At 45.3% G+C, this 27,000-nt stretch overlaps 2 protein-coding genes across 13 annotated transcripts in view; one reads left to right on the forward strand and one right to left on the reverse strand.

Annotated features, from left to right (window-relative positions):
* Positions 1 to 125: 125 nt before the first annotated feature.
* Positions 126 to 8,798, forward strand: FNDC5 (fibronectin type III domain containing 5). 4 transcript variants are annotated; one of them, XM_019014811.4, is made up of 6 exons: positions 127 to 427; positions 2,064 to 2,179; positions 2,674 to 2,872; positions 3,220 to 3,309; positions 6,269 to 6,402; positions 6,583 to 8,798. In XM_019014811.4, exons 1-6 carry the CDS (start codon positions 190 to 192, stop codon positions 6,601 to 6,603), a joined length of 798 nt encoding a protein of 265 aa, XP_018870356.2. In that variant the 5' UTR covers positions 127 to 189; the 3' UTR covers positions 6,604 to 8,798. The 4 variants fall into 4 exon arrangements, with proteins under 4 accessions (XP_030860113.1, XP_018870356.2, XP_018870347.2 ...); XM_019014802.4 differs by having other exon boundaries at positions 7,292 to 8,798; XM_004025391.5 differs by having other exon boundaries at positions 128 to 427; positions 6,769 to 8,798.
* Positions 8,799 to 12,196: 3,398 nt separating this feature from the next.
* Positions 12,197 to 27,000, reverse strand: part of S100PBP (S100P binding protein) — a 40,863-nt gene continuing 26,059 nt past the window's right edge. For 7 of the 9 annotated variants that reach the window (XM_055390803.2, XM_019014775.3, XM_004025388.4 and 4 more), the window contains 2 exons: positions 17,916 to 18,003; positions 12,197 to 15,146 (listed from right to left, as the gene is read on the reverse strand). In XM_055390803.2, the coding sequence (XP_055246778.2) occupies positions 15,032 to 15,146; positions 17,916 to 18,003 (203 nt within the window). In that variant the 3' untranslated portion in view covers positions 12,197 to 15,031. The remainder of the gene's footprint in view (positions 15,147 to 17,915; positions 18,004 to 27,000) is intronic. The other 2 variants (XR_010131726.1, XR_010131725.1) reach the window with 1 other exon arrangement.

The following is a 27,000-nucleotide window of genomic DNA, read 5'->3' on the forward strand; positions in this document are numbered from 1 at the left end:
TCCGCGAAGCCCCTTCCTCCCCGGCAGAGGACCTAATAGGCAGCGGGGGCGGGAGTGGGGGCGCCCTCCGGTCCTCACCCCGCCCCCGCACCTCTCCCCGCAGCGGGGGCGCCCCGCCCCCCGGGCGCCCGACGTGGACGCGGCCGCCGCCACCGCAGCCGCGCGGGAGTCGCCGTCCGCGGAGCCGATATGCAGGCGGCTCAGGGCGGCGCAGGGCGGCCGGGGCGGCCGGGCCGGCCGGGCCGGGGGCCGGAGCGCGAGCGCGAGCGGCCGCCGGGCGCCGAAGCCGCGTCCCCCTGCGCCGCCCCGGGCCTGCCGGCCGGAGGAGCCACCATGCACCCCGGGTCGCCGAGCGCCTGGCCGCCCCGCGCCCACGCCGCGCTCCGCCTGTGGCTGGGCTGCGTCTGCTTCGCGCTGGTGCAGGCGGGTAAGGGGGCCCGGGGCGGGGGGCCGGCGGGCCGGCGCCGGGGCAGGCTCCTCTCGAGCCTAGCTACCTGGGAGTCCCCTGGTCCTTTCTCTGCCCCCTAGGGACTCCTGTCTCGGCCCAAACACTGCTCCCCTAACCCAGCCCCCAGCGTCTTCCCTACCTCCTTGACCCCCAGACCTGTCCTTCAGTTTCCAAATCTCCCCTGTCACCTCAGCCCTGGGTTTCCTAGGGTCTTGTGGTCCCGTCCCCTAATCCCATTCCCCTAACCCCAGGTCTTTGCCTCAGCTTCCCTAGCTCCCTTCTTTGACCCAGGGAGCAGCTGAGGACACCAGTTCCCCCACCTGGGCCTCTCTCCGTGTCCCCAGGACCTCTCAAAGCCCTGCAAGCCAACTCTGCAGGGGCAGATGGGGTCCCGCTGTGCAGGAGCACGTGTGAAGGGGATGGGGGCTGGCACCTGAGGGTGCAGGGCGTGGGGTGGGCCCCGGCACCCCTGATCTGGTGCAGTGTCTGGCCTGCCCCATGGGGCCGGCCTGTCCTTGCCCAGCCTCTCCTGCCACTCTGTCTTTGTCCCTCCTGGCTGCCGCTGCCCGGCTCATCTCTCCTTCCGTGGGTCGGGGAGCGCTCTCTCGCAGCTGTCTTTCTCAGATGCCCCACTTCTCTGTCCTCTGGTTCTGTGTCTGCCACCACCTGTCTGTGTCCTGTCTCTCCACCTCCCCCTCCATGTCTGGCTCTGTCTCCCTCAGGTCCCAGGCCCAGCCCCCTGGGTCTCAAGTTCACTCTCTGTGGGGTGAGGGGTGCTGCACCTGCCCCTTGGAAGTTACTGAGCCTTATGTGACTGCACTGCCCCTCTCCTGGACGGTTTTCCTCACTGACCCCCACTATCCCTATCACTCTCACCCCCACTTCCCTCCTGTCTCTTCTGGAGTGATTCCTCATTCATCCTCTTCCCCTACCTGTTCTCTCCTCTCCACTCGCCATGGAGGGGCCCTGCTCTGAGTGACCCCATCTTCCCCTGCCACCTCCCCACCTGCATCTTGGGGCTGGAAAAGCATGGATAAGAGGCTCACACAGACTCTTCCCCAGGCTTTATTCTGCCTGGGCCACCACAGCTCTGAGGATACTTCTGTTCTCCTCACTCCCAGTCCAGGGCTCACCCCAGCCTGACACTTCTCGATCTCTGGGTCTTTCTCCTTCGCTCAAGGTCACTCACTGGACAGGGCAGTATTGTCAAAAGAGCACTGGACTGGGGAGTCCTTTTGTCTGCTTTTCATCAGCTAACCTTCAGTTTCTGTCCACCTATGTCCCCTACATAACTCTCTCCACAACTCTAACCACCCATCCCTTAGATAGGGCCCCGGCCCAGGCCCATCACTTTGAGCCTTGGACCCCTCATGGGGCCGGCCTGTGGCCAGCAGGGGCTTCCATCCCAGTCATGAGGAGCCTGGGGCCTCTTGGGCTTGGTTCTTCAACCCACTGAAGAGCTGAGAGCCATGTCACTGGACCCCACTTGAGGCCTTAGTTTCTTCCTTCCCCTCCTGCATGGCCTTCCCCAGGTTTCCCCTTCTTACTTATGAGACAGTGGGTCTGGGCCTCACAATAGGGGATGCTCAGGCTTAGGTGCCTCCCCGTCCCCCAGACAGTCCCTCAGCCCCAGTGAACGTCACCGTCAGGCACCTCAAGGCCAACTCTGCAGTGGTGAGCTGGGATGTTCTGGAGGATGAGGTTGTCATCGGATTTGCCATCTCCCAGCAGGTAATGCTCCACTGTCCTTAGGAGGGAAGGACACATCAAGACAGTAGTGGCGGATGGGGGTAGGAGTGTGGCGGTGGTGGTGATGGAGAAATAGAAAGGAAATAGGAACTTGGGGCAAGGGAGATGAACAGCAATTTGGACATATGTCTGAAAATTGGGGCCCCATTCAGACATATGTCTGAAAATTCTCTAGAAGAGAATCAGTCAGTGAGGGAGGGTTTGGGAACTTTCAAGTGGAACACAGAAATTAAGGTTTTGATCTCAGAGACATCTGCATTTAGGACCTAGCTCCAGTGCTTACTAGATGTGTGGCCTTGGGCAACCTCCCCCAACCTCTCTGAACCTGTTTCCTTCCCTGTAAAATGGAGATATTGATAGCGGAGGTGATGGAATGATGAAGATTGTGTATGTAAAGGCTTTGTCACCACTGGGAGGTGGGCAGGAGCGGGGCTGGTCACCGAGTGTTAACAGCAGTGACCGGCACTTGTCTGCAGAAGAAGGATGTGCGGATGCTGCGCTTCATCCAGGAGGTGAACACCACCACCCGCTCGTGTGCCCTCTGGGACCTGGAGGAGGATACGGAGTACATAGTCCACGTGCAGGCCATCTCCATTCAGGGCCAGAGCCCAGCCAGTGAGCCTGTGCTCTTCAAGACCCCGCGTGAGGCTGAGAAGATGGCCTCCAAGAACAAAGGCAGGCCCGGGTCACTGTTAAGAGGAATGGGGTGGGGTGAGGGGTGGTCAGGACCAGACCAGTGGGTGGCTTGAGGAAAGCTCTGTCTCCTCCTCCTTATCCCCTGCTGGCAAGTAAAGCAGTACCTGAGAGAGGGTTCACGCTAGTCCCTGACAAGACGCTGAGCATATAAACTCCCTTTAGACTCGGTCCTATCACTGCCACCCCAAGTAGCCATCAGTGCATTCTAGAATGTATGTTAGATGTGTGGGCACCTGTAGAAATCAGCACTGTTGTCTTGGGCTTGGCCCTAGAGGAGTGGCTGAGGGAGGAAAGGAGCGCTGGATCTAGTGTCTCTCTCCCTGCAGATGAGGTAACCATGAAAGAGATGGGGAGGAACCAACAGCTGAGGACAGGCGAGGTGCTGATCATCGTCGTGGTCCTGTTCATGTGGGCAGGTGAGTCTGGCCTCCGAGACCTTCTTCTTCCCCCAGACTCTGGGAAATGGAGGACTCTGACCAGCCCCTTCTCTCATGAAAAAAAAGGGTAAGGGGTTTGGACATCTCTAAGGTGAAAAGTCTCCAAGTCCTGCCCACGACAGTTCTGGGAAACAGATCTGACCCCTTCTCTACCTCACTCTTCACCAAAACACCAGCATATTGTTAGCTGCCTTATAGCATTAGATGAGTACTTGCCTTCGCCCTCCCTCAGAAGAGGTTCAGCTTCTTGGGGATGGACACTTCCACAGGCCTTTTACCTCTGGTCATGGCCACAGCCTTTTTTTCCTCTTCTGGGGTGCTGTGCCTCCAGGGGTCCAGGCCTGGGAAGCTCAGGGGAAGTCACTGCCTGGCCTGGGGACATTCTCCTAACCTACTCACCCTTCTAGACCCAGCCACCATGGCTGTGAGACAGCCACCGTGAAAACTCCCTCAATCCATCCATTAGAATGGCCCTCCTGCTTCCACACCCCCACCGCATACTGTTCACTCCTCTCTTTAGCCCTTCTTTAACCCTCTCTTTAGCCCTTGTGTAAGTTAAGTTCGGCTCATGTCTCTCCTTTACCTGTGGTCTGTGAGCTCCCTGAGAATGAAGACCAAGTTTTTTTTGTTTGTTTTGTTTTTTGAGACAAAGGTTTTGTTTTTTGAGACCCAGGTTGGAGTGCAGTGGTGCAATCACAGCTCACTGCAGCCTTGACCTCCTGGGCTCAAGTGATCCTCATGCCTTAGCCTCCTGAGTAGCTGAGACTACAGACATGTGCCACCATGCCTGGCTAATTTTTTATTTTTTGTAGAGATAGGGTCTTGCTATGTTGCCCAGGCTGGTAAAGGCCAAGTTTCATTCATCTTTTTACTCAATTCAACCAGCATTTACTGAACAATCACTCCAGCCCAAACAGTAGTGCTACAATCATGACTAAGAAGACCCCTCTGCTTGCAAAGAGCTGTCTGGGCGAAGCCAGGCCCAAACTTTTCTTTTTTCTTTTCGTTTACCCTTCTTTTTTCTTTTTCATTTTCTTGGGCTGAACTTAACTATAATCCAGTGTGATGAGTGCTATGATAGTACCATGTAGGAGAGCAGAGGAGAGGGAATAACTGTGGGTTAGAAATCAGGAAAAACACAGAGAGGAGATAACATGGGAATTGAGCTTTGAAGGATAAATAGGAGCTCACCAGGCAGCCAAAAGAGGAATAGTGTTCAGGGCATGGTGTGTTCAAGAAACAAAGTAAGCTCAGTCTGGTTCAGGGCAGCTGCAATCCAAGAGAGAAGGTAGAACGTGGGGGAGTAAAGGATGACGAGGCTGCAGACTGGAGTCTTTTGAGGGATTTGAATACCATGCTAAAGCTTTATTAGCATGGTGGTTGAGAAAGGCAGGCTGTATTGTAGAAGCATTTGGAAAAAAAATGCTCCTTAGGCACACAGAAAAACAGGCACTTGGAAAAATGAGGGAAAAACAAAGGGTTGTACAAAAGAGGAGGTTTGCTTATGGTGCGTTATTAGATTTGGCACAGACAGTATTTATATAATCATAACAATATAAACATAGCGAATTAACCCAAAATTGTGATGTAATTTTGTTAGGATAATAGGGAGGGAAGTAGAGGAAGTTGTTATGCTTTATCTACCATGTTTGGAAGTCAACAGACTTCTAAAATAGATCAAGAAATAACATTCTAAATATAGAGGTAAAATTGGGAAAACACCTAGAAGGACTGGAGTTGGCTGCCTTAATACTGTCTGACTTTTAAAAAACATTCTGTTCATATATTATTAGTTTGATAAAACTAAACATTTAACAGACTGCAGGCCCTGGAGTTCATGTCCTAGTTCCACCACTGTGTGACCTTGAGTTAAGTTAGTGAAACTCTCTCTGCATCAGTGTCCTCACTTGTACCCTGGGAATGATAATAATAGGTATCCTCACAGAGTTATGAGGATTAAGTGAGATAGAATATGTCAGTGCACAGCACAGGGCCTGGCACGAGCTCAACAAATGCTATTATTGTTTCTGTTTTCCCCTCAAGGAAAACAGGAGCTGTCAGAGGTTTTTTTGTTTGTTTTTCTTTGAGACAGAGTCTCTCTCTGTTGCCCAGGCTGGAGTGCAGTGGCCTGATCTCAGCTCACTGCAACCTCTGCCTCCCAGGTTCAAGCTATTCTCCTGCCTCAGCCTCCTGAGTAGCTGGGATTATAGGCACCTGCCACCACGCCCAGCTAATTTTTGTATTTTTAGTAGACAGGGTTTCACCATGTTGGCCAGGCTGGTCTCTATTTCCTGACCTCGTGATCCACCCATGTTGGCCTCCCAAAGTGCTGGGATTGCCGGGCATGGTGGCTCATGCCTGTAATCCCAGCACTTTGGGAGGCCAATGTGGGCGGATCACCTGAGGTCGGGAGCTCGAGACCAGCCTGACCAACATGGAGAAACCCCGTCTCTACTAAAAATACAAAATTAGCCGGACGTGGTGGCGCATACCTGTAATCCCAGCTACTCAAGAGGCTGAGGAAGGAGAATCACTTGAACCTGGGAGGCAGAGGTTGCAGTGAACCGAGATCGCGCCATTGCACTCCAGCCTGGGCAACAAGAGCGAAACTCCATCTCAAAACAAAAAAAAAAAAACAAAACCAAAGTGCTGGAATTAACAGGCGTGAGCCACCGCGCCTGGCCGCTGTCAGAGGTTTAAAGGAAAGGAGAGGAGGTATGATCAGACGCATATTGTAGGAAGATCAGCCTAGCAGCAGTGAAAGGGGTGGTTGGTGAGGGCACAGGTGAAAACAGGAGCCAGAGGGCAGAGGGAGGGTGCTGCAGTAGTACAGGTGAGGTACAATCTGGAGAGACCATTGGCAAGCACTAGTGGGAAAGAAGCAGGGGAGGTAGGAACCCAGGCCCTGGCCTCTGACTGCTCACTTGTCCCCCCTCAGGTGTCATCGCCCTCTTCTGCCGCCAGTATGACATCATCAAGGACAATGAACCCAATAACAACAAGGAAAAAACCAAGAGTGCATCAGAAACCAGCACACCAGAGCACCAGGGCGGGGGGCTTCTCCGCAGCAAGGTGAGGGCAAGACTTGGGCCTGGGTGGGCCACCCTGTGCCTCATGCTCTGGTAATCCCTGGACTGCAGAGGGGGTCAGCTCGGGGACTGGCATGGCAACAGCTGGGCAGAGCCAGACTTGGCTGCTGCCTGTGTGACACAGGGACACTGCAAGTTGATTTTGGATCCTCTCCTTTTGCAGGGTGCCAGGGGCCAGTGGTGATTTGAAGAAAAAAAAAAAAAAAAGCAGTGAGTGGGGAGGGCAGAATTCTTGGTTGGCGCGGGACAATAGGAGTGGGGTGTCTGGCCCATTCCTGCTCCTGCTGTGCCTTGTGACCTTGGGCAGGTGCTTTACCGCTGTACCTTCATTTCCTCTTCTGTAAAACAGATATGAAAACCTTTTCAGTGCTTGCCCTCAGCGGCTAAGAAGACAGACAGTAGAGAATGTGAGAGGATCTCATGGTTCTGATGATGATTATCCAACAAACATCTGGCCCTCTCTACATCTCTTCCCTCCATCTCCTTGTACCCTCTGGCTTACTGTCCTCTCTCTGGCGCACTTTCCTGAAGCCTCTTATTAACCCCCATCTCCAGAAGCACCTCAACAATGTCAGTGGCTGAGGCTGCACTCAGAGGGATGACTCCTGGGGGTAGACTGGGTGCCAGGGGCCATGGGCCCAGGACCCAGTCTTGGCCATTCAGTTGAGTGAGGCTGAAGGCTGGGTTTGAAAAGGCAAAAAGACAAGACATCCAGGCAGGGCTTCTCTTTTCTTTCCACAAGGGACAAGAGCTTGGCTTATTTAGGCTACAGCCCTGCTGCTGCTCCCTTCCTTCTTCTGTCCTGTTTCCAGCCTTGCAAGAAGGCTATTCACAATTAGGCCTGGCTGCTTCTCTCATTTTTTTCCTCCCAGTTTCCAAACAAGCCCTCAGTGAACATCATTGAAGCGTGACTGCCTGTCTGCAGGGAGAAGGATTCCATTTTTCTTCTCAGCTGGTCCCCAGGCCCAAGGGCACAGGGAGAGGGACAACTGCAGCAGTGGGGAGGAGGCACAGCTAGCTGCACAGTTCTCTCTTCTCCTTGTCCTAGTCAGATGAAGGAGGCTGAACTACAAACCCAAATTCTGCAAAAAAATAAAAATAAGCCACAAAACTAAAAGGCCTGGCCCCATTCTGGAAAAGGCAAAGCTGCATGAGACACAGCCTTCTGCCTCCTCGCCTCTCCTGGACTGGCTTCCTCTTTGAGAAAATGCACAAAGCCCTGGGAGATGACAAGCACAAGGACTGACTCAAGCTGTGTCTTTCAGACCAAGGAACATCAGAGAAGCTGTGGGGCTGCCTGCCAGGCAGGAGCATGGCTGCCATCAAGCCTTTTCTGGATCCAGCCATCAAGGACATGTTTGTGGTGTGATGCACACTTTTGCAAGCGTGTAAGATGTTACCTGATTTGTCTCTTTTGGAAAACAAAAATCAGAAGGCCACATTCTAGAGGGCAGAGAAATTCCCCCGAAGACTGAGCTGGTTGCCTGCATCCTCTATCTTCTTTGACCCTTATGACTGAAAGATCATCAGTTTGGAAGGTACTGGTCCAATTTATTTAGGAAGTATCTCTTGGAGTTTCAGAAATGATAGCTTGGACAACTGAAAAGTCACATCACAGCTGGCATTCTGGGGGCTACCAAAACACCCCTTCTGGAGTAGAAGCTGCTGGAAGGCAGGCCTGAGCCATTCACCACGAACAGGAAGAGCAGCCCTGGCTATCACCACTGGCCTCTGGGGTCTTCATATCTTGCCATCTCATCCAGGGTTCCATGAAAGTTACCCAGGGTCCTCATGTCCTTCCTTAGAGCCTGAGTGGTGTGAGGTGACAGCTCTCTCTCCACTGCCCCTTTCTGGTTTAAAAAAATGGTGCTTGATGAGGGAAGGTAGACTCTTCCCTAGGACTGATGAGTTACGGCTGCCAGATGCCTGCATGGGAAGAGGTGGACCTCTGCATCTTCCATTGGTGGCCAAGGATGGGTGCGGGAGAACCACACCTAGTGCAAGCCTGGTACTCAGTAAATATTTGTTGAAATGAATGATAACAGCATTGGTCCCCAAGCCAGAGAGCCAGAAGCCATCACCCAATGACCGCCCCTTCCTTCCGGTCTACAAGAGCTCTCAAGGCTGGGTCTGCCACCACTCTGCTTTGCCCAAGTGTGGCAGCACTGGGGAGGAGAGACAGGATAAAGGGCAGATGTCAGCAATACTAAGGGCTTCCTCATGGGAGGGCATGAGGCTCCACTCATTGTCTTGTGACTTCCATCCCTGCTGAATGGGGCTGCAAGGCCAAGGCTCCTTAGGGGAGAGGTCCTTACCTCTGATCCACTTAGAGCAATAACCACTTTTTAAATGTAAAATAAAAAGACAAATGAAAAGGCACATCCTTGTCTTCTGGTAAATGCCCAAATGTTGCCCTCTTTTTCTGGCAATTGGCAGCAAGTCAGGATGTGTGGAGGAGGGAGTCAGTTTCTCTCCATTTTGGCCTGCAGCTTCTTAGGGACATGCCTGCCAGCCAAGCTGGAGTTGGAAGGGAAATCTCAAACAGATGGGGGTGCACGTGTAGGAGAAGAAAATAGCTGCTCCATCATCCTATTACTGAGGCTCCCCCAAACCAAGCTTGGGCTGCCTCACTAGATAGGTATGCAGGCTGGTACTTAGTTTTTAAAACAAAGGGTTTTCCCCTCTGGATGGGGCTGGGTGCTTTTCCTGGCCAAAGGAATGCAATTCTTGTTTCTCCCCAGGGTAAGGAAGGAAGTGAAGGGGAACAGCAAAAGCTGCTTTCTGCAGCTCAGTATTCACAGCGTGCTGTTCTAGGCTGTTAAAGGAACACCATTATGATCCCAACAGCAGGCTGAAAGAGTAATGATGACATTAGCCAAGGAGCAAAAACCAGTAAATGGGGTACCTCGAACATTCCTGTCCAGAGCCAGAAAGAAGCTTGGAGAGAAAATGTCCGGTGAGCAGGGCTTAGAGTTGACTGTTGTAGGTTTTGAAAGCAGAGGGAAAGAAGGTTTAGAGGCTGCACAGCAAAGTAGGAAACTGAGTTGCACACCGACTCTAAGCCAAACCTGAGAGGTACTTCCTAGGCCCTCTATACCCATCTAGTGCCAAATGATGGAAAAGCCCCCAAATCAGCACTAGGTATAGTATAGTCAGTGGGGCTCAGGGAGCTCTGCTAATGGGGGTTTCCTGTCTTCAACTTAATCTGTGCCTGTGGTACATCATAAAGGGTATGAGAGAAAAGGAGGTAACACTCTTGGCTTAGATAAAACTCCATTCCCTTTAATTACCTCCCTAAACTCCCAATTGTATAACAATTGAGCCTTCCCTGAATCCACTGTAGTTGCAAAGTCGAACCCTACACAGCTAGACTTGGGATGTGATCCTTTCACCACCATCACATAGATCCATGGACATTTTCTCACAACTGTGGAAAGGCACAGGCAGGTCTTTGAGACCAAGAGACCTCACTTGAAGACTACCGCAGGCCTGTGGGAGAAATGTTGGTCTGAGAGACAGGAGACCCTGCCTTGTAATCACCTAACACCTCAGGCAAGTTAGTTAATTCTCTGAGGTTAGGTCGTGGTGTCCTTATCTGCCAAAAACAGAATTTAGAAGATTCCCAGACTCTACCTACTTCCTACAATAGGAGCCAAGGTGCATCCTCCTAGGAGCACGAGGGAAACCTCAGGGTCTGAGGGAAGGAAGACAGACTGATGAGTGTTTCTATGAGGCAAGAGTCCTTTTCTCCTCCTACTCTTGTCCCCTAGTTTTTCAGAATGGGCCTTCTCAAGAATGCATTTTTAAGAGTTTTGGTTCAACCCTTTACGAAAATGTGCAAAATCTCACCAACCCATTAACATGAGCTTTAGATTTATTTCTGACTCTCTTTAAACCTATTTGATGGTTACTGGAATGTGCATTTAATTAGCCTCCAAGAACAAATTGCTTCTATAAATGGGACACCCTGCTCACCCTCCTCCCTTGCCCAGCTCCATCAAGCTCCATCCATACAAAATATTACCAAACCTTCAAATGTGACTTGAAGTTAAGTTGAAGGAAAACTTTGTATACAAATAGTTCCTAACCAGGTGCAGTGGCTCACGCCTATAACCCCAACACTTTGGGAGGCCAAGGTGGGGCAGATTACTTGAGGCCAGGAGTTCAAGACCAGCCTGGCCAACATGGTGAAACCCTGTCTCTACTAAAAATACAAAAATTAACTAAGCGTGTTGGCACACACCTGTAATCCCAGCTACTCAGGAGGCTGAGACATGAAAATCACTTGAACCCAGGAGGTGGAGGTTGCAGTGAGCCAAGATCACGCCATTGCACTCCAGCCTGGGCAAGAGAGTGAGACGCTGTCTCAAAACAAATAGTTCCTTAGTGATATATTTCAGGACTATCACTTAGACTGCTTTAAAGGTTATCCAAAATATTATATTCCACCCCCTTTCAATGGGTGCTGGGGAGGGCCAGATTTTCCGTCTATGGCATGTCCCAGTTGTCACAGGGGGAGGACAGGTGGGGAGGAAGGACAAGGCAGGAGCCTATTCATTTAGGAATTCCACCACTGACCAGCTGATACTTCCTGTGACAAGTGGAATTTTTTTTTTTTTTCCCTGACAGGTGCTTTGGCATACAAAGCAAGCATACACTAAAATCAGCTTAGGAATAATTGTTTTCTCTTAGAAAAGCAGAACATTACTAAGAGAAGCAGGGAACTCCACTTTCTAGCTTTAGGTGGTTGGGTTTTTTTCTTCCTATAAAAGCTCAAAATAGGCTAATTAGAGAATGACCCCCTTCCTCTTGGAGAAGGTCCACTTCTCCTTTTCCTCTTCACTTTTCCGTAATGTAAAATGGACAAAAGATCCTATCTACACCTGATAGGAACAAAACAGATATGCATAGGTTAAGGAGAGTACCTCAGATTGAGACAAGAATGTCAAGTTGCTGAGTACTTAGCAAACTTATATTGAGTCTTTTGCATGGACTCAATATTATATTTTGTCTAGAATTTATAGACAAAACTTATAGCACAGCAGGCCAGATAGCATGGCTAAACATGTTGCTACTTGTTTTCTCAGCATGAACTCAGATTTTTAAAGCACTGGCTAATATAGGTGACAAGTTATTATTGCCTTCCCTTTTTTCCTTGCTTCTGGGGGTAAGTCTAAGAAGCTTTGGTTCACGAAAGGGATCTAAGGAACACTGTGTCTCCCACATCTACCCACACTTATTCAACCTTCACCCAGTTTTTAGAAGCCGCAGTTTCTGGAGAAACTGGGTTATGAACAACCATCAATTCTGTACCACTGATTCTGGTTTCTTACATCCCCTTCAAAGAGAGAATGCTCTGGGATAGCATGGCTTCTTCCATAATCAATGCTAGCTCTGGAGAAGCAGAGATAGGAAGGCCAATCACACAGCCATGGGAAGGAATAAAAGGCAATGCCTGCCTGATCACGGCTGAGCCATCTTCCCCTCTGCAAAAACTGAGGCATAATGATATTTCAGGCTCTCCCTATGTCAGGCTCCTGACATGCACCATATGTAGCTGCAAATCCCAATCAATTTCAACATTTCTTAACTGCTAGAACACCTTTCTCAACACTGTAATTTACCTTCAAAAGAATAGGGAGCAAGCACCCTCGCCTTCCCAGTACCACATTCTACTAACTGCCGCCCCCCTCCCCACCCCACTAACCTACCTACGCAAAGGAAGAAGGCAAATAACCCTCCATCGAAGCCTACGACAGACCGCCACAGTACATATGTCACTGACAAAGAACTTTTATTTCTTTTTAATGACATTAAACACAACTGCTACAAGGGAAAAAACATGATAAAGAGGAGGCACCAAACTTCAGTTTCATAATTGAAACTGACAACGCCAGTAAATCAGGGCCTGCATTAGAAACTACAGGTTATTTCAGGCTCCTTACTTATAAGTAAACAATGTAAACAGCATATTTTTACTCTGCTTTGTCAAGACCCCCATGGTGGGAATGTCGTCATGGATGAAGAAAGCAGTTAAATGCACATAACACTTGCTTAAAAAATAATACAGCAAGAATTCCAACTGCAATATTAGACTTAGAGGCCAACACCAAATATAAGAGATATGCAGCTTTGAAAAGAGATGAAAACTCCAGATTCTACCCACTACCATCTTTAAGGCGAACATGCCAGATAATGAGTTTTCTTTGGCTTTGTTTTTTCTTCTTAAAGAATACCATGTTAACCACTAGAGAACAGCTCTCTCCTCCCCCAGTCCAACAGATTTAATTAAGCTGCTAAAGCTTTGGAAAAACAGAATTATTTGAGCTAAGAGGAAATGTGATTGTCACATTTTCTAGTTAACCTGTCACTCATTTGATTTGGCAAAGGCAGTGCTCCTATTACACATTCAGTCTTAAAACCCCATGTACCAGGAGGGCATGAGTCTTAGATTTTTGCCTAGGCAAAATCCTGTCCCTTCACTCCTTGGGTTTTCTGTAGGGAACTAGACTACAGTTCCCTACTGTAGCTGCAATGCTAGCTATTCCAACTACATTTAATTTTAACTATGCTATGGTCCCAAAGGTGGATGTTTGGCATGTCTCACTCCATCAACCTAATTTAGGGCAGCCTGGAGAAGTGACCAATGTAGTAAATGCCAAGTAGGCTAACTAAAATAATAGATTTCAACTACTGCCTTTGAATAGAACTTCTCCTTTGCATTTTGGCCCCAGAATTTAAACCAAATGTTCAAGGAAAAGCAAATCCTTGACTGGATAAAAACAGTAAACACTTAGGTACATTCACCCAAATTTATTGTTGGCTTAAATGACCAAGCTTTCCCCACGTCAGTTTCTAAAGTGGGGTAGGATGTTTAGAATGCGTTACTCACACAGAAAGATGGGATTGATGAAATCACAAAACTAAACACAGGCTATAGCAACTATGAACAGCCTTCACAGAGAATGAACAATAGCACAAATGCCAGACTGCAACACTTCCTAAAATGATGTCTATAGCTATCTGTAAAGAGAGAATAACCGGCCGGGTGCAGTGGCTCATGCCTGTAATCCCAGCACTTTAGGAGGCCGAGGTGGGCAGATCACCTGAGGTCAGGAGTTCGAGACCAGCCTGACCAACATGCAGAAATCCTGTCTCTACTAAAAAATACGAAATTAGCCAGGCATGGTGGCGCGTGCCTGTAATCACAGCTACTCGGGAGGCTAAGACAGGAGAATCCCTTGAACCCAGGAGGCGGAGGTTGTGGTGAGCGGAGATACGCCATTGCACTCCAGCCTGGGCAACAACAGCGAAACTCCGTCTCAAAAAAAAAAAGAATAACCAACTCCTAAGACATCCATTAAGACAGACGCACAGTCTGTCAACTTTGGTTAGAATACCAAACCTTAAGATCAGGTAATGCTTGTGTGCATAGGCTTAGTCACAACTATATTACATCCACGTTAGCATCCATGTGAAACTAGGTATCAGGGGCTTGACCAAATGAGATGGTAACATCCAGGGCCTAAAGACACCTCTTGTTAACTAATATGGAGAAAAAAGAGTGCCTTTCCACACTCTCCCACAGAATGGAGGCTCCCTAACTAACACTCAAATTTGGGGTTCAGCAAATGAAACTAAATACCAACTGACACCACAATAGCACTAGCCTGCCCTAGAGTCAAGACTCTGGGTGGGCAGCTCTTCAATAAAGACAGCAAGGAGGCCATCCTGAAGAGGCATATCCACATCTAACAGGTTACAAGAATACTGCCACTAGAATCCTAAAGAGCAGAGTGGTCACTGGGGGGTAAAAAGAAAAAGGAAAATCCTTGAAGAAAGGCAAAGGAGACAACCAGCCTCAAGACCACAAGGTATTATAAGTCTTCTGTCAAAGTAAGATGTATAAGATTTGTAAACACTATTGTGCAAAATAAGTTCAATAAGGAATGAAAAAATCCCCCCCCCCACAAAAAAAAATCAAGGCAGCTAGTACATACAGAAGGGAGAGGAGAGGATTTACTATTTTAATTTGTCCTTTCAATAGGATTCTTCTCCCACTCCATCCTACTTTTAATGTCCTGGATTGCCAACTTTAAAATACTGACAGGTATTCAGAGGATTCAAATAAAAAAGTAAGAGGGGTTGTTAAAAGTAACTTATATCCATTCACAAGTCATCTAACACTGGCTCACACCCTGGTAAAGAATCTCTTCCTTATGGAAGATTGAACAATGATTTCTTTGAGGTACCAGAAAGTAGACTTTGCCTCTGCAGAGAGGTGGGTCTTTTGCTTGAACCTGGGTGTTCTGGCTTAATGCTGGCTTTCAGGAGGCAGCTACCTTCAATTTAAATTAAAAAAACAAAAAAAAACTATACCAACCGAACGCTTGCTTAAACACAGACACACACACACAAAATCAGAAGGATCTTCATACAAAAAAATTCAAGTCAGCAATGGGCATTTCCAAAAGGTGACAAGTTTTTTAAATAAAAATCTTGTGAAAAATAAAATCCAAAATCGGCAAAGCACAAAACAGCAAAAGAACATGAAATGCTGCTCCAAGCAGGACCCTGGATAGGGACCTTCATTGCTGATGGGATGACACAAATTAACTGTACGAGAAGTCTGGGAGACGCTGGAACCGATGGTGGCTTCGCATGTTCCTGTCAACCCACTGAGTCAGACTGTATCTTTGCAGATGTTTCTGTCGGCGGGCGTAGTTTCTATCAAGAGAGAGGGAGAGTACAAACAGGAAGGCTATTTCAACTAGAATGGCTATTTGTACACAAAAAAAGGCCAGCACAACAATTTTAAGAAAATCTTTACTTTTGGAAATCAGATATTAATTTTATATTTCAATTCTCGCAATTTTAGAAATTTTATACTATTTCATTTATATGAACACCACACCGTAAGTGCTATTTCTTTCCAACTCCCAAAGCCACCTAATTCCCATAGGTATTATGGTGATATGTGCCATATACACAATATTCTAAGGAAAACTAATGTAGAATAATGTTTAAGTAGGGGAGAAAAAAAAAAAACCATTTTATTCCTCCAGAAGAATTTAGGATAGGATCTATATTTTATTGTTTGCATCAGACCTGTACCTCCAAAAGGACCTCATTGTCTGACACAGCTCAAGGTTGCTCAGGACACAGCAGTTAAAATTAGAATAAATTCCCAGAAAGGTAAGTCATCAATGTGAGTTTAGAGACTGAAAAATTAACAGCACAGACTCAAAGTAAAATTTCTTAAAAGTCTCCTTTAGTTATGTGCTGGGCTGCAGTTCTGAGCAAGACGCTCTAAGATAATTTGATCCCATTTTCGACTCTGAAAGTGCTCCTAATAATCTAGGAAGCTTTCTGAAGATACGCATTCTAAAATTTAAAAAAAGAAAAAGAAAAAAAAATACAGATATGGATTCTTGGCCTCTCCCTCCTCCCAGACTTAATGACTTAGAATACCTGGAATCAGGATACAAACATCTGTATTTTTAGGTATCTCCGCAGATAATTATGAGTAGTCGCCAGGGTTGAAAATAACTGTAACAGTACCTGACATTTATCTATCCCTATATGCAAGTACTTGCTGAATTCTTTAAATACCTCTCCTCACTTAATACTGTGACAATCCTACTAGTATTTTCATTAAGTCCTTGTATAGGTAAGAAAATTGATTGAGCCTCAGGTTAATAATTTACCCAAGGTCATACAGTAGAGTAAGCAGAAGAACTGGATTTGAATTCACATCTGACTCCAGAATTTATCTAGTAACAATTACACTACACTGCCTTTCCTTCTGAGAAATGCTATGATTTTGACAATTACAGAGGGAATATGACTGTAAAGGCCCTGAAGCAAGAGGAAGAGTATTAGATGAGGTCGGTGAGCATAGGCCAAAGCATATAGGCCTTTGTAGGGGATTACGAGAATGGGAAGATGTGAGATGGGAAGCCACTGGGAAATATTGAGCAAATGTGATTTATGCTTTAAAAGAATCTCTTTCTTTGGCTGCTGAGTTGTGAACAATGCACTGGCAAGGGCAGAAGCAGGGAGGGCATTTAGGAGACTTGCAACAATCCAGGTCAAATGATGAGAAATAGTTAGGCTTTGGATATACAGCTGACCCTCCATATCCATGGGTTCTACATCCATGGATTTAACCAACCATGGGTCAAAAATATTCAAGGAAGAAAAATGGATGGTTCCATCTGTATCGAACATGTACAGACATTTTTTCCTTGTCATTATTTCCTAAACAATATAGTATAACAACTATTTGCATAGCATTTATACTGTATTAGTTATCATAAGTAATCTAGAGATGATTTAAAGTATATGGAAGGATGTGCACAGGTTATGCAAACACTATGACATTTTATATAAGGAACGTGAGCATCTGTGGATTTTGGTATCCAGAGAGGGTCCTGGAACTAATTCCTCATGAATACCAAGGACAACTGTATATGCAGAACCTATGGGATTTGCTGATAGACTGAATATGGGGTGAGAGAGAAAAAAGTAAAAGATGATTCCAAGGTTTTTGAGTATCTGAATCAAAGTAACTGAATAAATTTGTACAGCCACACTGCATCAAGAATCCAGAAAACTGTAATACTAAATTTGAGTCTTAAAAAAAAAAATTCCAGAAGATTTCAGAATTAGGAAGGTCCTTTGACACCAAGTTGCAAAGCTAGTATTAGAACTCAGGTTTCCTGAATTTCAGTCCAGTTTTTGTTTTGTCTGTTTGTTTTTTGAGACAGGGTCTCGCCCTGTTGCCCAGGCTGGAGTGCAGTGGCACAATCATTGCTCATCACAGCCTCAAGCTCCTGGGCTTCAAGCAATCCTTTTCTCTCAGGCACTCTCAGGAACTACAGACACACACCACCATGCCCAGTTAAGTTTTTGTATTTTTTGTAGCGATGGGGTCTCACATTGGCCAGGCTGGTCTCAAACTCCTGGGCTCAAGCAATCCTCCTGCCTTGGCCTCCCAAAGTGCTGGAATTACAGGCGTGAGCTACTGTGCTCAACCTCAGTCCAGTTCTTATTCCATTATACTGCAACACTTTTTCCCCCTGCCTCTTGAATTAAACAATTCCAACCCCTACTCCCCACTACATTCCTCCTGCAGCCAAATTTCATGCCCCTGCCCCACCTTTTCTTTTTTTTTTTTTAGACAGAGTCTTGCTCTGCCGCCCAGGCTTGAGTACAGTGGCACCATCTTGGCTCACTGCAACCTTTGCCACCAGATTCAAGCAACTGTCCTGCCTCAGCCTCCTGAGTAGCTGGGACTACAGATGCTTGCCACCACACCCAGCTAATTTTTGTATTTTTGGTAGATATGGGGTTTCACCATGTTAGCCAGGATGGTCTCAAACTCCTGACCTCAAGTGACCCACCCACCTTGGCCACCCAAAGTGCTGGGATTATAGGTGTGAGCCACCGCGCGCAGCCATTCTACCCTTTTCCATCTTCTAATCACCCACTCACCGCGTGGTGAGGTCCGAAGGATGCTGCCATTTTGAGTGCTGCATATGATGAACTTGATCCATCAAGGCACAAAGCTCCCCCGAGATACCTGTGATACAGAGGGATCAGTGGTTAGGAACAGCTGAGTGAACTATGTCAGCCAACGTCAAAGTATGTGCTTTCAGGGAAAGAGAAAACAGGCACTGTTCTCAACAATATATACTTATGATTATCACAAGCAGTGAGCACAGAAACTATAAACCAGAATGGGGAGATTACTCTTGGAGGGTGAAGGTGAAGCAATAATGGCAGCCACCATTCATTCATTCAACACTTAGCTCCTACAATATACAGGGAACTTTACTTGTCCCTAGGAATATGGCAGTGAACAAGACACTACCTCAATGAAGTTTATACAGGAGACAGATGATTCCAAAGTGGTGTGATAAATGCAGTGATAGAAATACAGACTGCTATAGAGACTGGGGGGGTGGGGGTTAGGGAAAGCCCCCTCCAGGGGGAGTAACTATAGCAGGGATCTAAAGGATGTATAAAATTAGTGAGGTAAAGAGGGGTAGGAGGTTGGATGCCAAAAGATAACAGTTAATACAAAGCCTCAGAGACAAAAGACAGCAAATACATTCAAGAAACAAGAGGAGTTTAGAACAGATGGAGGTGGGCGCTCTTTGCTAACAAGAAAAATTGCTAGATGCAATTTCTCAAACACCTGGGATCCTAGCAATGTACTAGACACTTTACATATTATCTTACTTAATTCTAAAAAAAATCTTACATGGAGATAGATGTTATTAATATCATTTCAAAGATGGGAAACTATGGGAGGTGAACTTGCCTGAAATACTTTTTTTTTTTTTTTGAGACAGAGTCTTGCTCTGTCGTCCAGGCTAGAGTGCAATGGCATGATTTCGGTTCACTGCAACCTCTGCCTCCTGGGTTCAAGCGATTCCCCTGCCTCAGCCTCCTGGGTAGCTGGGACTACAGGCGCCTACCACCATGCCAGGCTAATTTTTATATTTTTAGTAGAGATGGGGTTTCACCATGTTGGCAAGGCTGGACTCCAATTCCTGACCTCAAATGATCCTCCCAAAGTGCTAGGATTACAGGTGTGAGCCACCATGCATGGCCCTGAAATTCTTGATGACCCAGGATTCAACTAGCTCCTGTGTGACTCCATGTCCTTGCCACTATGCAATAATGCTAATTTTGCACTCAACGATTGAGACTTAGGCTAAAACTCAATAGAAGCAGAAATAAAACACTAGTTAGGAAATAATTTCCCTAGACCAGTGGTTTGCAAATTTTAACATACATTATAATCAACTGGAGGTATTGTAAAACAGATTGCTGGGCCTAGCCTCCAGACTTTCTGATTATACATAATCAGAAAACTACAGATCTGGGTAGGGCCTGAGAATTTGCATTTCAAGCAAATTCCTAAGTGATGCTAATGCTGGTGGTCTAAGAAACACATTATTATTTTTTATTTTTATTTTTTTGTGGGTGGTGGGGTGGGAGATGGAGTCTCACTCTGTCACCCAGGCTGGAGTGCAGTGGTGTGATCTCGGCTCACCGCAACCTCCTCCTCCCGGGTTCAAGTGATTCTCCTGCCTCAGCCTCCTAAGTAGCTGGGATTACAGGCGCCTGCCACCATGCCTGGCTAATTTTTGTATTTTTAGTAGAGACAGGGTTTCACCATATTGGCCAGGCTGTTCTTGAACTCCTGACCTCAAGTGATCCACCCGCCTTGCTCTCTCAAAGTGCTGGGATTACAGGCGTGAGTTACTATGCCCAGCTGAGAAGCACACTTTGAAAATCAAAGCCCTAAACAGTGGAGACTTTTCAGCTCGTTTACATGTTTTTCATTACCTTATCTACTGTGCTTTCGGGAATCAAAAGCAGTTTCAGTAGGCTACAGACTCATATTTTCAAGTTCTAGTAAAAGTAATGTAACTTTTAGGATAAATGTAATTTATTTGAAGCCTCAAAAAGTAAAGCTTTGTAGAAAAAGTATACTGTGTACTTTGGAGTTAGGCAGAGTTGAGTTAAAATTCCAATCCATCAATTAGCTCTGTGACCCGGGGCAAATTATTTCACTTCTTCAGGGCTCACTACTCATCTATGAAAAGCAGATAATACAATTTAGCTTGAAGCTGAGTTTTAGGAATATTGAACGTAAAAGACCTAGCACATTGCTATGGCACACAGCGTGTGTGCAGTGAGTGGTAGCTATTATGATGTTAGCACCTCAGGTCTATGTTAGCTTGCAAAGACTCTGCAAATCCTGTGAAATTTTAAGGAAAAACGTTTATTAAATGGATCCATCCACACATAAACTATGACATTTTATGGCACTCAAATATTTTTCTAACCATACACTTTTTAGGAAAAATTTATAGATTTCATTAAAAGTTTCTCTACTGTTAAAAAAGCACGACCAAATGAAACATAACTGACAAAATGAAAAATATATTTGAAACATACTTGGCAAAAGTTTAATGTCCTTTATCTACAGTCTCTTTATTTTTTAAAAAAGGTCAAGGGCATGAATAGACAACTTGCAAAATTATTACAAGTGATCAATAAACATGATAAAAACAATGTTCAATCTCATTCATGGAAAGAAAAGGCATTACTGTCACTCCTTGAGAAGGAAAAATAAATCAGAAATGAGTTTCCTCGTGAAGGGAAGTAACTCTTGATTAGAAAATTCCTTACCTGCTGGATTTGTAAAGCTAAAATCAAAGGTCTCAATTCAAATTGCCTTTCCAATACCCCATTTTCACCTCGCTAGCACTCCACTCCCTGTGGTCACCCAAAAAGGACATTTCAGTGGGAGGCAGGGGAGGGGAGAATCAGCTTTATAAAAATTTCAAGATACATTTTTCCTACCAAAGCTTCACAAAGGAGGGCTAGCAATATATGGAAATTCTGTGTCCATCAAAATGGAACCACAAGATTATCTATAGAACATGTCATTCAGCTCACTCATTTCTTATCACCTGCATTTTAGAAAATTAATCTGGCAATGGAAACTAAAGATAATAAATCTACAAACATATCTATTCACATTAAATGATGAGAAGAATAGCCAGTTAGCCAAAGGGGCCTAATAGTCAAATATTTAACTTCTAGGAGTCAAATCCAGCAGCAGCAATTTATATAACACTATATATCAAGCCTGTTTAAATAAATAAATAAAGGCACTGTCCTATGTGCTAGTTTATATATATCAACTCATTTATTCTTTACAACAATCCTATAAGGTATTTTCCCCGCTTTACAGACAAAAGTATATAAAACTGTAAAGAAACCGAGGCACAGAAAAGTTAACTAATTTGCCCAAAGTCACATGTCTAGTGACAAAGCCAGAATTCCAACAATATAAAACTATCATAGGATTGACTTTCCTTAAAAAATTTTCTGGGAGCAACATTTCATAGTTGAGATTAGAAAGTAAAAATCATATAGCCATATGTCTCTTGTAAACAATGGCTCAATAATTAGATCTCAGCTCATGTACCAAAAAATTTTAATTTTCCTTAGCACTAATAACTAACTTACTGTTAGACTAGCCTAACTCTTATTATGAATAAGACTTAATGATCTAGAGATAATGGGAGCTAACATTTATCAAGCACTTCTTATGTGCTAGGTACTTTGCTAACTGCTTTGCATGTATCCTACAATTTAATTCTAATAATCACAGATGGCAAACTCTATAACCTCCATTTTATTCACAAGTAAACTGAAGCTTAGAAAAAAATACTTTCCCAGCACTTTGGGAGGCTGAGGCAGGCGGATGGCTTGAGCCCAGGAGTTCAAGACCAGCCTGGGCAACATGGTGAAACCCCGTCTCTACAAAAAGTACCCGGGTGTGGTAGTACACACCTGTAGTCCCATCGACTCCAGGGGGCTGAGATGGGAGGATCACCTGAGCCCATGAGGTGGAGGCTGCAGTGAGCCATGATCATACCACTGCACTCCAACCTGAGTGACAGAGCAAGACACTGTCTCCAAAAAAAAAAAAAAAGAAAAAAACAGAAAGAAAAGATACTCATCTATCATCTAGTAAATCAGGAAAGCCAGGATTCAAACCCAGGTGGGGCTAATAATCCAAAAACCTCATTTTAGCTTATAGTTTGAACCTCATCTTCCTCCAAATTTAGAGATGCTAACAAGAATGGGAACATTTGAATTTTCTCTTCTCTTCATAGTCTCTAACAGATGGGCTTTCTTGGACCAACAATCAGTACCATGGGTTTATTTTAAGTTGTGGCAAAAAGGTGGTAAAGACTGTCCTTTGTTTTGTGACTAAGAATGAAATAAAGGAGGGAAAAACCCCCAATATTTCAGGAACGAAGTCAACAATTCATCTAAATCTTAATCTATAAATATGAAGGTGACTGGTTTTGGGGAAACATCCAGTTTAATAACTGTTCTTAGTAAGTTTAAAGTGAATCAATTTTTATATCATAATGGAGGAGGATGGATAATGCTGAGTACCTGCTATGCCAATTCTGACAGGTTTTATAGGACATAATACTTTTTACCACCCACATGACCCTAACTCAATCAAGTGTGGCACGTGACTAAAGAACAGAGACTCTCTCAGCTGGCTAATGACCTAATGACCTAGAAGGCTGCCTGATACCAGCAGGTCATTAAGTAAACCAATCAGATACTCTCCTTTGAAATGTCAATGTGAGCTTTAGTAATGAAAACAAGAGAGAGAACAGTACACATGCAGGGCTCTAGGAAAAACAGTTACTTGAGATAGCTAAATAGCAGCAAAAGTACTGGTCACAGAAACAGATTAGATTAGGGAAAATCCCAATAGGGAACAGAGGCACTCATTTCTTTTTTCTTTCTTTTTTTTGAGACGGAGTTTCGCTCTTTTGCCCAGGCTGGAGTGCAGTGACTCAATATTGGCTCACTGCAAACTCTGCCTTCCGGTTTCAAGCAATTCTCCTGCCTCAGCCTCCTGAGTAGCTGGGATTACAGGTGCCCGCCACCATACTCGGCTAATTTTTGTATTTTTAGTAGAGATGGGGTTTCACCATCTTGGCGAGGCTAGTCTCGAACTCCTGACTTCATGATCCACCCACCTTGGCCTCCCAAAGTGCTGGGATTACAGGTGTGAGCTGCAGCACCTGGTTAGAGGCACACATTTCTGACGGAGCGTGTAGTTCGGCTCTATGGTTAATTCTTTTCACTACAAGTCCTGGTGAAAAGTCTCATCTAATCATCTTTTCCTGTAAATCCTTAAACTCAGTTACTTAAAGGCTATCATAATGTCTCTATTCCATGCAATGTAAGGTACTTAATACCAGGGAGGGAGTGAAGAGAGAAGGAAAGAAAAAATGTGCTACGGGGACATGGGCTACTGCTTTTATAAATAGATTAATAAAATATAAATGAAAAGAAAAAATAAGTAGAAGGCAAGAATGCAAATGTGTCACCTCTAGGTCAACAAAACTGCGATGATCTAGTAGAAATCTTGACTGATTTTCCTTGCAGGCAAGGGAAAAAGTAAAAGAAACAGTAGTTATTATGTAACTCACTTATGAAGTGATACAGGGGATACTGAATGATATATGAATGTCCTCAACAGTACTGGGAAATTCAGAATCAGAATTTATATAACCATTGCTGTTTATGATCTTCAATAAAAATCAAAGCAGATATTTCCACTTGTAGCTAAGATGAATGGGGGACTTAACCTCTCACTGTAAGCTACTAGAAACTAGGCAAAATTATGAAACAAGTGCTTTCAGACTACTGAAAATTGTGATCCCCGAGGAAAGAGAAACAACTGAGGTGAGTCTTGAAACTTCTTATAAGTCTATAATTTTTCAAAATAAAAAGTTTTTTAAATGAAGGCAAAATAAACAGGTTCTAAATAAAAGCAGAGAGACTTCACCAGTAGATGTGCACTACAACAAACATTAAAAGTTGTTCATTAGGAAAAAGGAAAATAATATCGTATCAAAACTTGGATCTATAGAAAATAATCAAAAGCACTGGAAATGGTAAGTATGTGAGTACATATAAAAGGCTATTTTTCCTATTTAGATGATGTCTTTAGAAGATAATTTACTGTTATGGCCAGGCGCAGTGGCTCATGCCTGTAATCCCAGCACTTTGGGAGGCCAAGGTGGGCGGCTCACCTGAGGTTGGGAGTTCGAGACCAGCCTGACCAACACGGAGAAACCCCGTCTCTACTAAAAATACAAAATTAGCCGGGTGTGGTGGCACATGCCTGTAATCCTAGCTACTAGGGAGGCTGAGGCAGGAGAATCGCTTGAACCTGGAGGCGGAGGTTGCGGTGAGCCGAGATCGCACCACTGCACTACAGCCTGGGTGACAAGAGCGAAACTCCGGCTTAAAAAAAAAAAAAAAAAGAAAGATAATTTACTGTTTAAAGTAAAAATAACATGCCTGTAATCTCAACACTTTGAAGGATGAGGTGGGAGGCTTGCTTGAGGCCAGGAGGTCAAGACTACAGTGAGCTATAATCATGTTACTGCACTCTAGCCTAGGCAACAGAGTGAGATCCCATCTCCATAATAATAATAATAAATTTAATAAGATAATAAAAATACAACAAAGAGGTATAGGCAGTAAGTATGGAGATAAAATGGAATACTAAAAAATACTACAAAAATTAAATGAGTCAGGGAAAGATGGAAGTGGAAACAAAAAACAAATAGAAAACAAGTAACAAGATGGTAGATTTAAATCCAGCCATATGGGATTGTACATTAAATGTAAATGGATTAATGCTCCAATTAAAGACTGAGATTGTGAGACTGGAAAAAAAAAAAAAAGCAAGACCCAGCTACCAATTATATGCTCTCTATAAGACATCTACTTTAAACATAAAAGTAAATTAAGGAGGGCAGGCGTGGTGGCTCATGCCTGTAATCCCAGCACTTTGGGAGGCCGAGGCAGGCAGATCATGAGGTCAGGAGTTCAAGACCAGCCTGGCCAACACAGTGAAACCCCATCTCTACTAAAAAACTACAAAAATAAGCCGGGTGTGGTGGCATGCACCTGTAGTCCCTGCTACTCAGGAGGCTGAGGCAGGAGAACTGCTTGAACCCAGGAGGTGGGGGTTGCAGTAAGCCAAGACCACACTATTGCACTCCAGCCTGGGTGATAGAGTGAGACTCCATCTCAAAAAAATTAATTAATTAATTAATTAATTAATTAAGGCAAGGCCCAGTAGCTCACACCTGTAATCCTAGCACTTTGGGAGGCCGAGGTGGGTAGATCACTTGAGCCCAGGAGTTTGAGACCAGCGTGGGCAACATGGCAAAACCCCATCTCTACAAAAAATACAAAAAATTAGCCAGGCTTGGCGGCACACACCTGTAGTCCCAGCTACTTGGGAGGCTGAGGTAGGAAGATCACGAGCCCGGGAGGTTGATGCTACAGTGAACCATGATTGTACCACTGCACTCAGGCTGGGTGACAGAGCAAGGCTTTATCTTAAAAAAAAAAAAAAAAAAAAAGAAAAAGAAAAAGAAAATGAAAACATATCAAAATGTGTGGGATGCAGCTAGCAGTGCCTAAAGGGGAGCCTATGGCTTAAAATGCTTAGAGAAAATAGAAAGTTCTCAAGATCAATGATCTGATCTTCCACATTAAAAAGCTAGAAAACAAGGCCAGGCATGGTGACTCATGCCTGTAATTGTGGCACTTTGGGAGGCCAAGAGTTCGAGACTAGCCTGGGTAACAGGGAGATACCATCTCTATTTAACTTTTTTTTTTTTGAGACAGGGTCTCACTCCGTCACCTAGGCTGGAGTGCCGTGACACGACATTGGTTCACTCAGCCTCCTGGGTTCAAGGGTTCCTCCCGCCTCAGCCTCCCAAGTAGCTGGGACTACAAGTATGTGCCACCACAACACTCGGCTACTGTCTCTATTTTTTAAAAAAGAAAGGTCAGGAGATCGAGACCATCCTGGCTAACACAGCTAACATGGTGAAACCCCGTCTCTACTAAAAATACAAAAAATTAGCCAGGTGAGGTGGCGGGCGCCTGTAGTCCCAGCTACTCAGGAGGCTGACGCAGGAGAATGGTGTGAACCTGGGGAGCGGAGCCTGCAGTGAGCCAAGATCGCGCCACTGCACTCCAGCCTGGGCAACAGCGAGACTCTGCCTCAAAAATAAATAAAATAAATAAATAAATAAATAATAAAAAAATAAAAATACAAAAAAATTAGCGGGGCATGGTGGGGGGTGCCTGTAGTCCCAGCTACTCAGGAGGCTCAGGCAGGAGAATGGCGTGAACCCGGGAGGCACAGCTTGCAGTGAGCCGAGATCACGCCACTGCACTCCAGCCTGGGCAACAGAGTGAGATTCCATCTCAAAAAAAGATATATATATATAGATATATAGAGATATATATCTCTCTATAGATCTATACAGAGATATATAACTCTATCTATAGATATCTATATATATCTCTATCTCGGAATAGAAATCAGAAAACAGGAAGGGCATGGTGGCTCATGCTCATAATCCCATTACTTTGGGAGGCCAAAGCTGGAGACCATCTCTACAAAAAAATTTAAAAATTAGCTAGGCATAGTGGCACATGCCTGTAGCTACTCTGGAGGCTGAGGTAAGAGTATTACTTGAGCTAAGGAGGTACAGGCTGCAGTGAGCTGTAATGGCCCCACTGCACTCTAGCCTGGGGGACAGAACCAGACCCCATCTCACAAAAATTAGTAACAAAACAGGGTTTGCTCTGTAACCTAGGCTAAGCACAAGTGATCCCCCCACATTGGCCTCCCAAAGCACTGGGATTACAGGCATGAGCCACTGTGCCCAGTTCCAAATGTTTTTCTAAAATCAGTAACAGGTTCGGGCACAATGGCTCACACCTGTAACCCCAACACTTTGGGAGGCAAAGGCAGGCAGATACTTGAGGCCAGAAATTCGAGACCAGCCTGGCCAATATAGCAAAACCCCACCTCTGCTAAAAATACAAAAAATTGGCTGGGCACAGTGGCTCACACCTGTAATCCCAGCAATTGCGGAGGCCGAAGTGGGCGGATCACCTAAGGTCAGGAGTTCAA

This window comes from Gorilla gorilla, chromosome 1 (assembly GCF_029281585.2).
Source record: "Gorilla gorilla gorilla isolate KB3781 chromosome 1, NHGRI_mGorGor1-v2.1_pri, whole genome shotgun sequence".
Classification (NCBI taxonomy): Eukaryota; Metazoa; Chordata; class Mammalia; order Primates; family Hominidae; genus Gorilla; species Gorilla gorilla.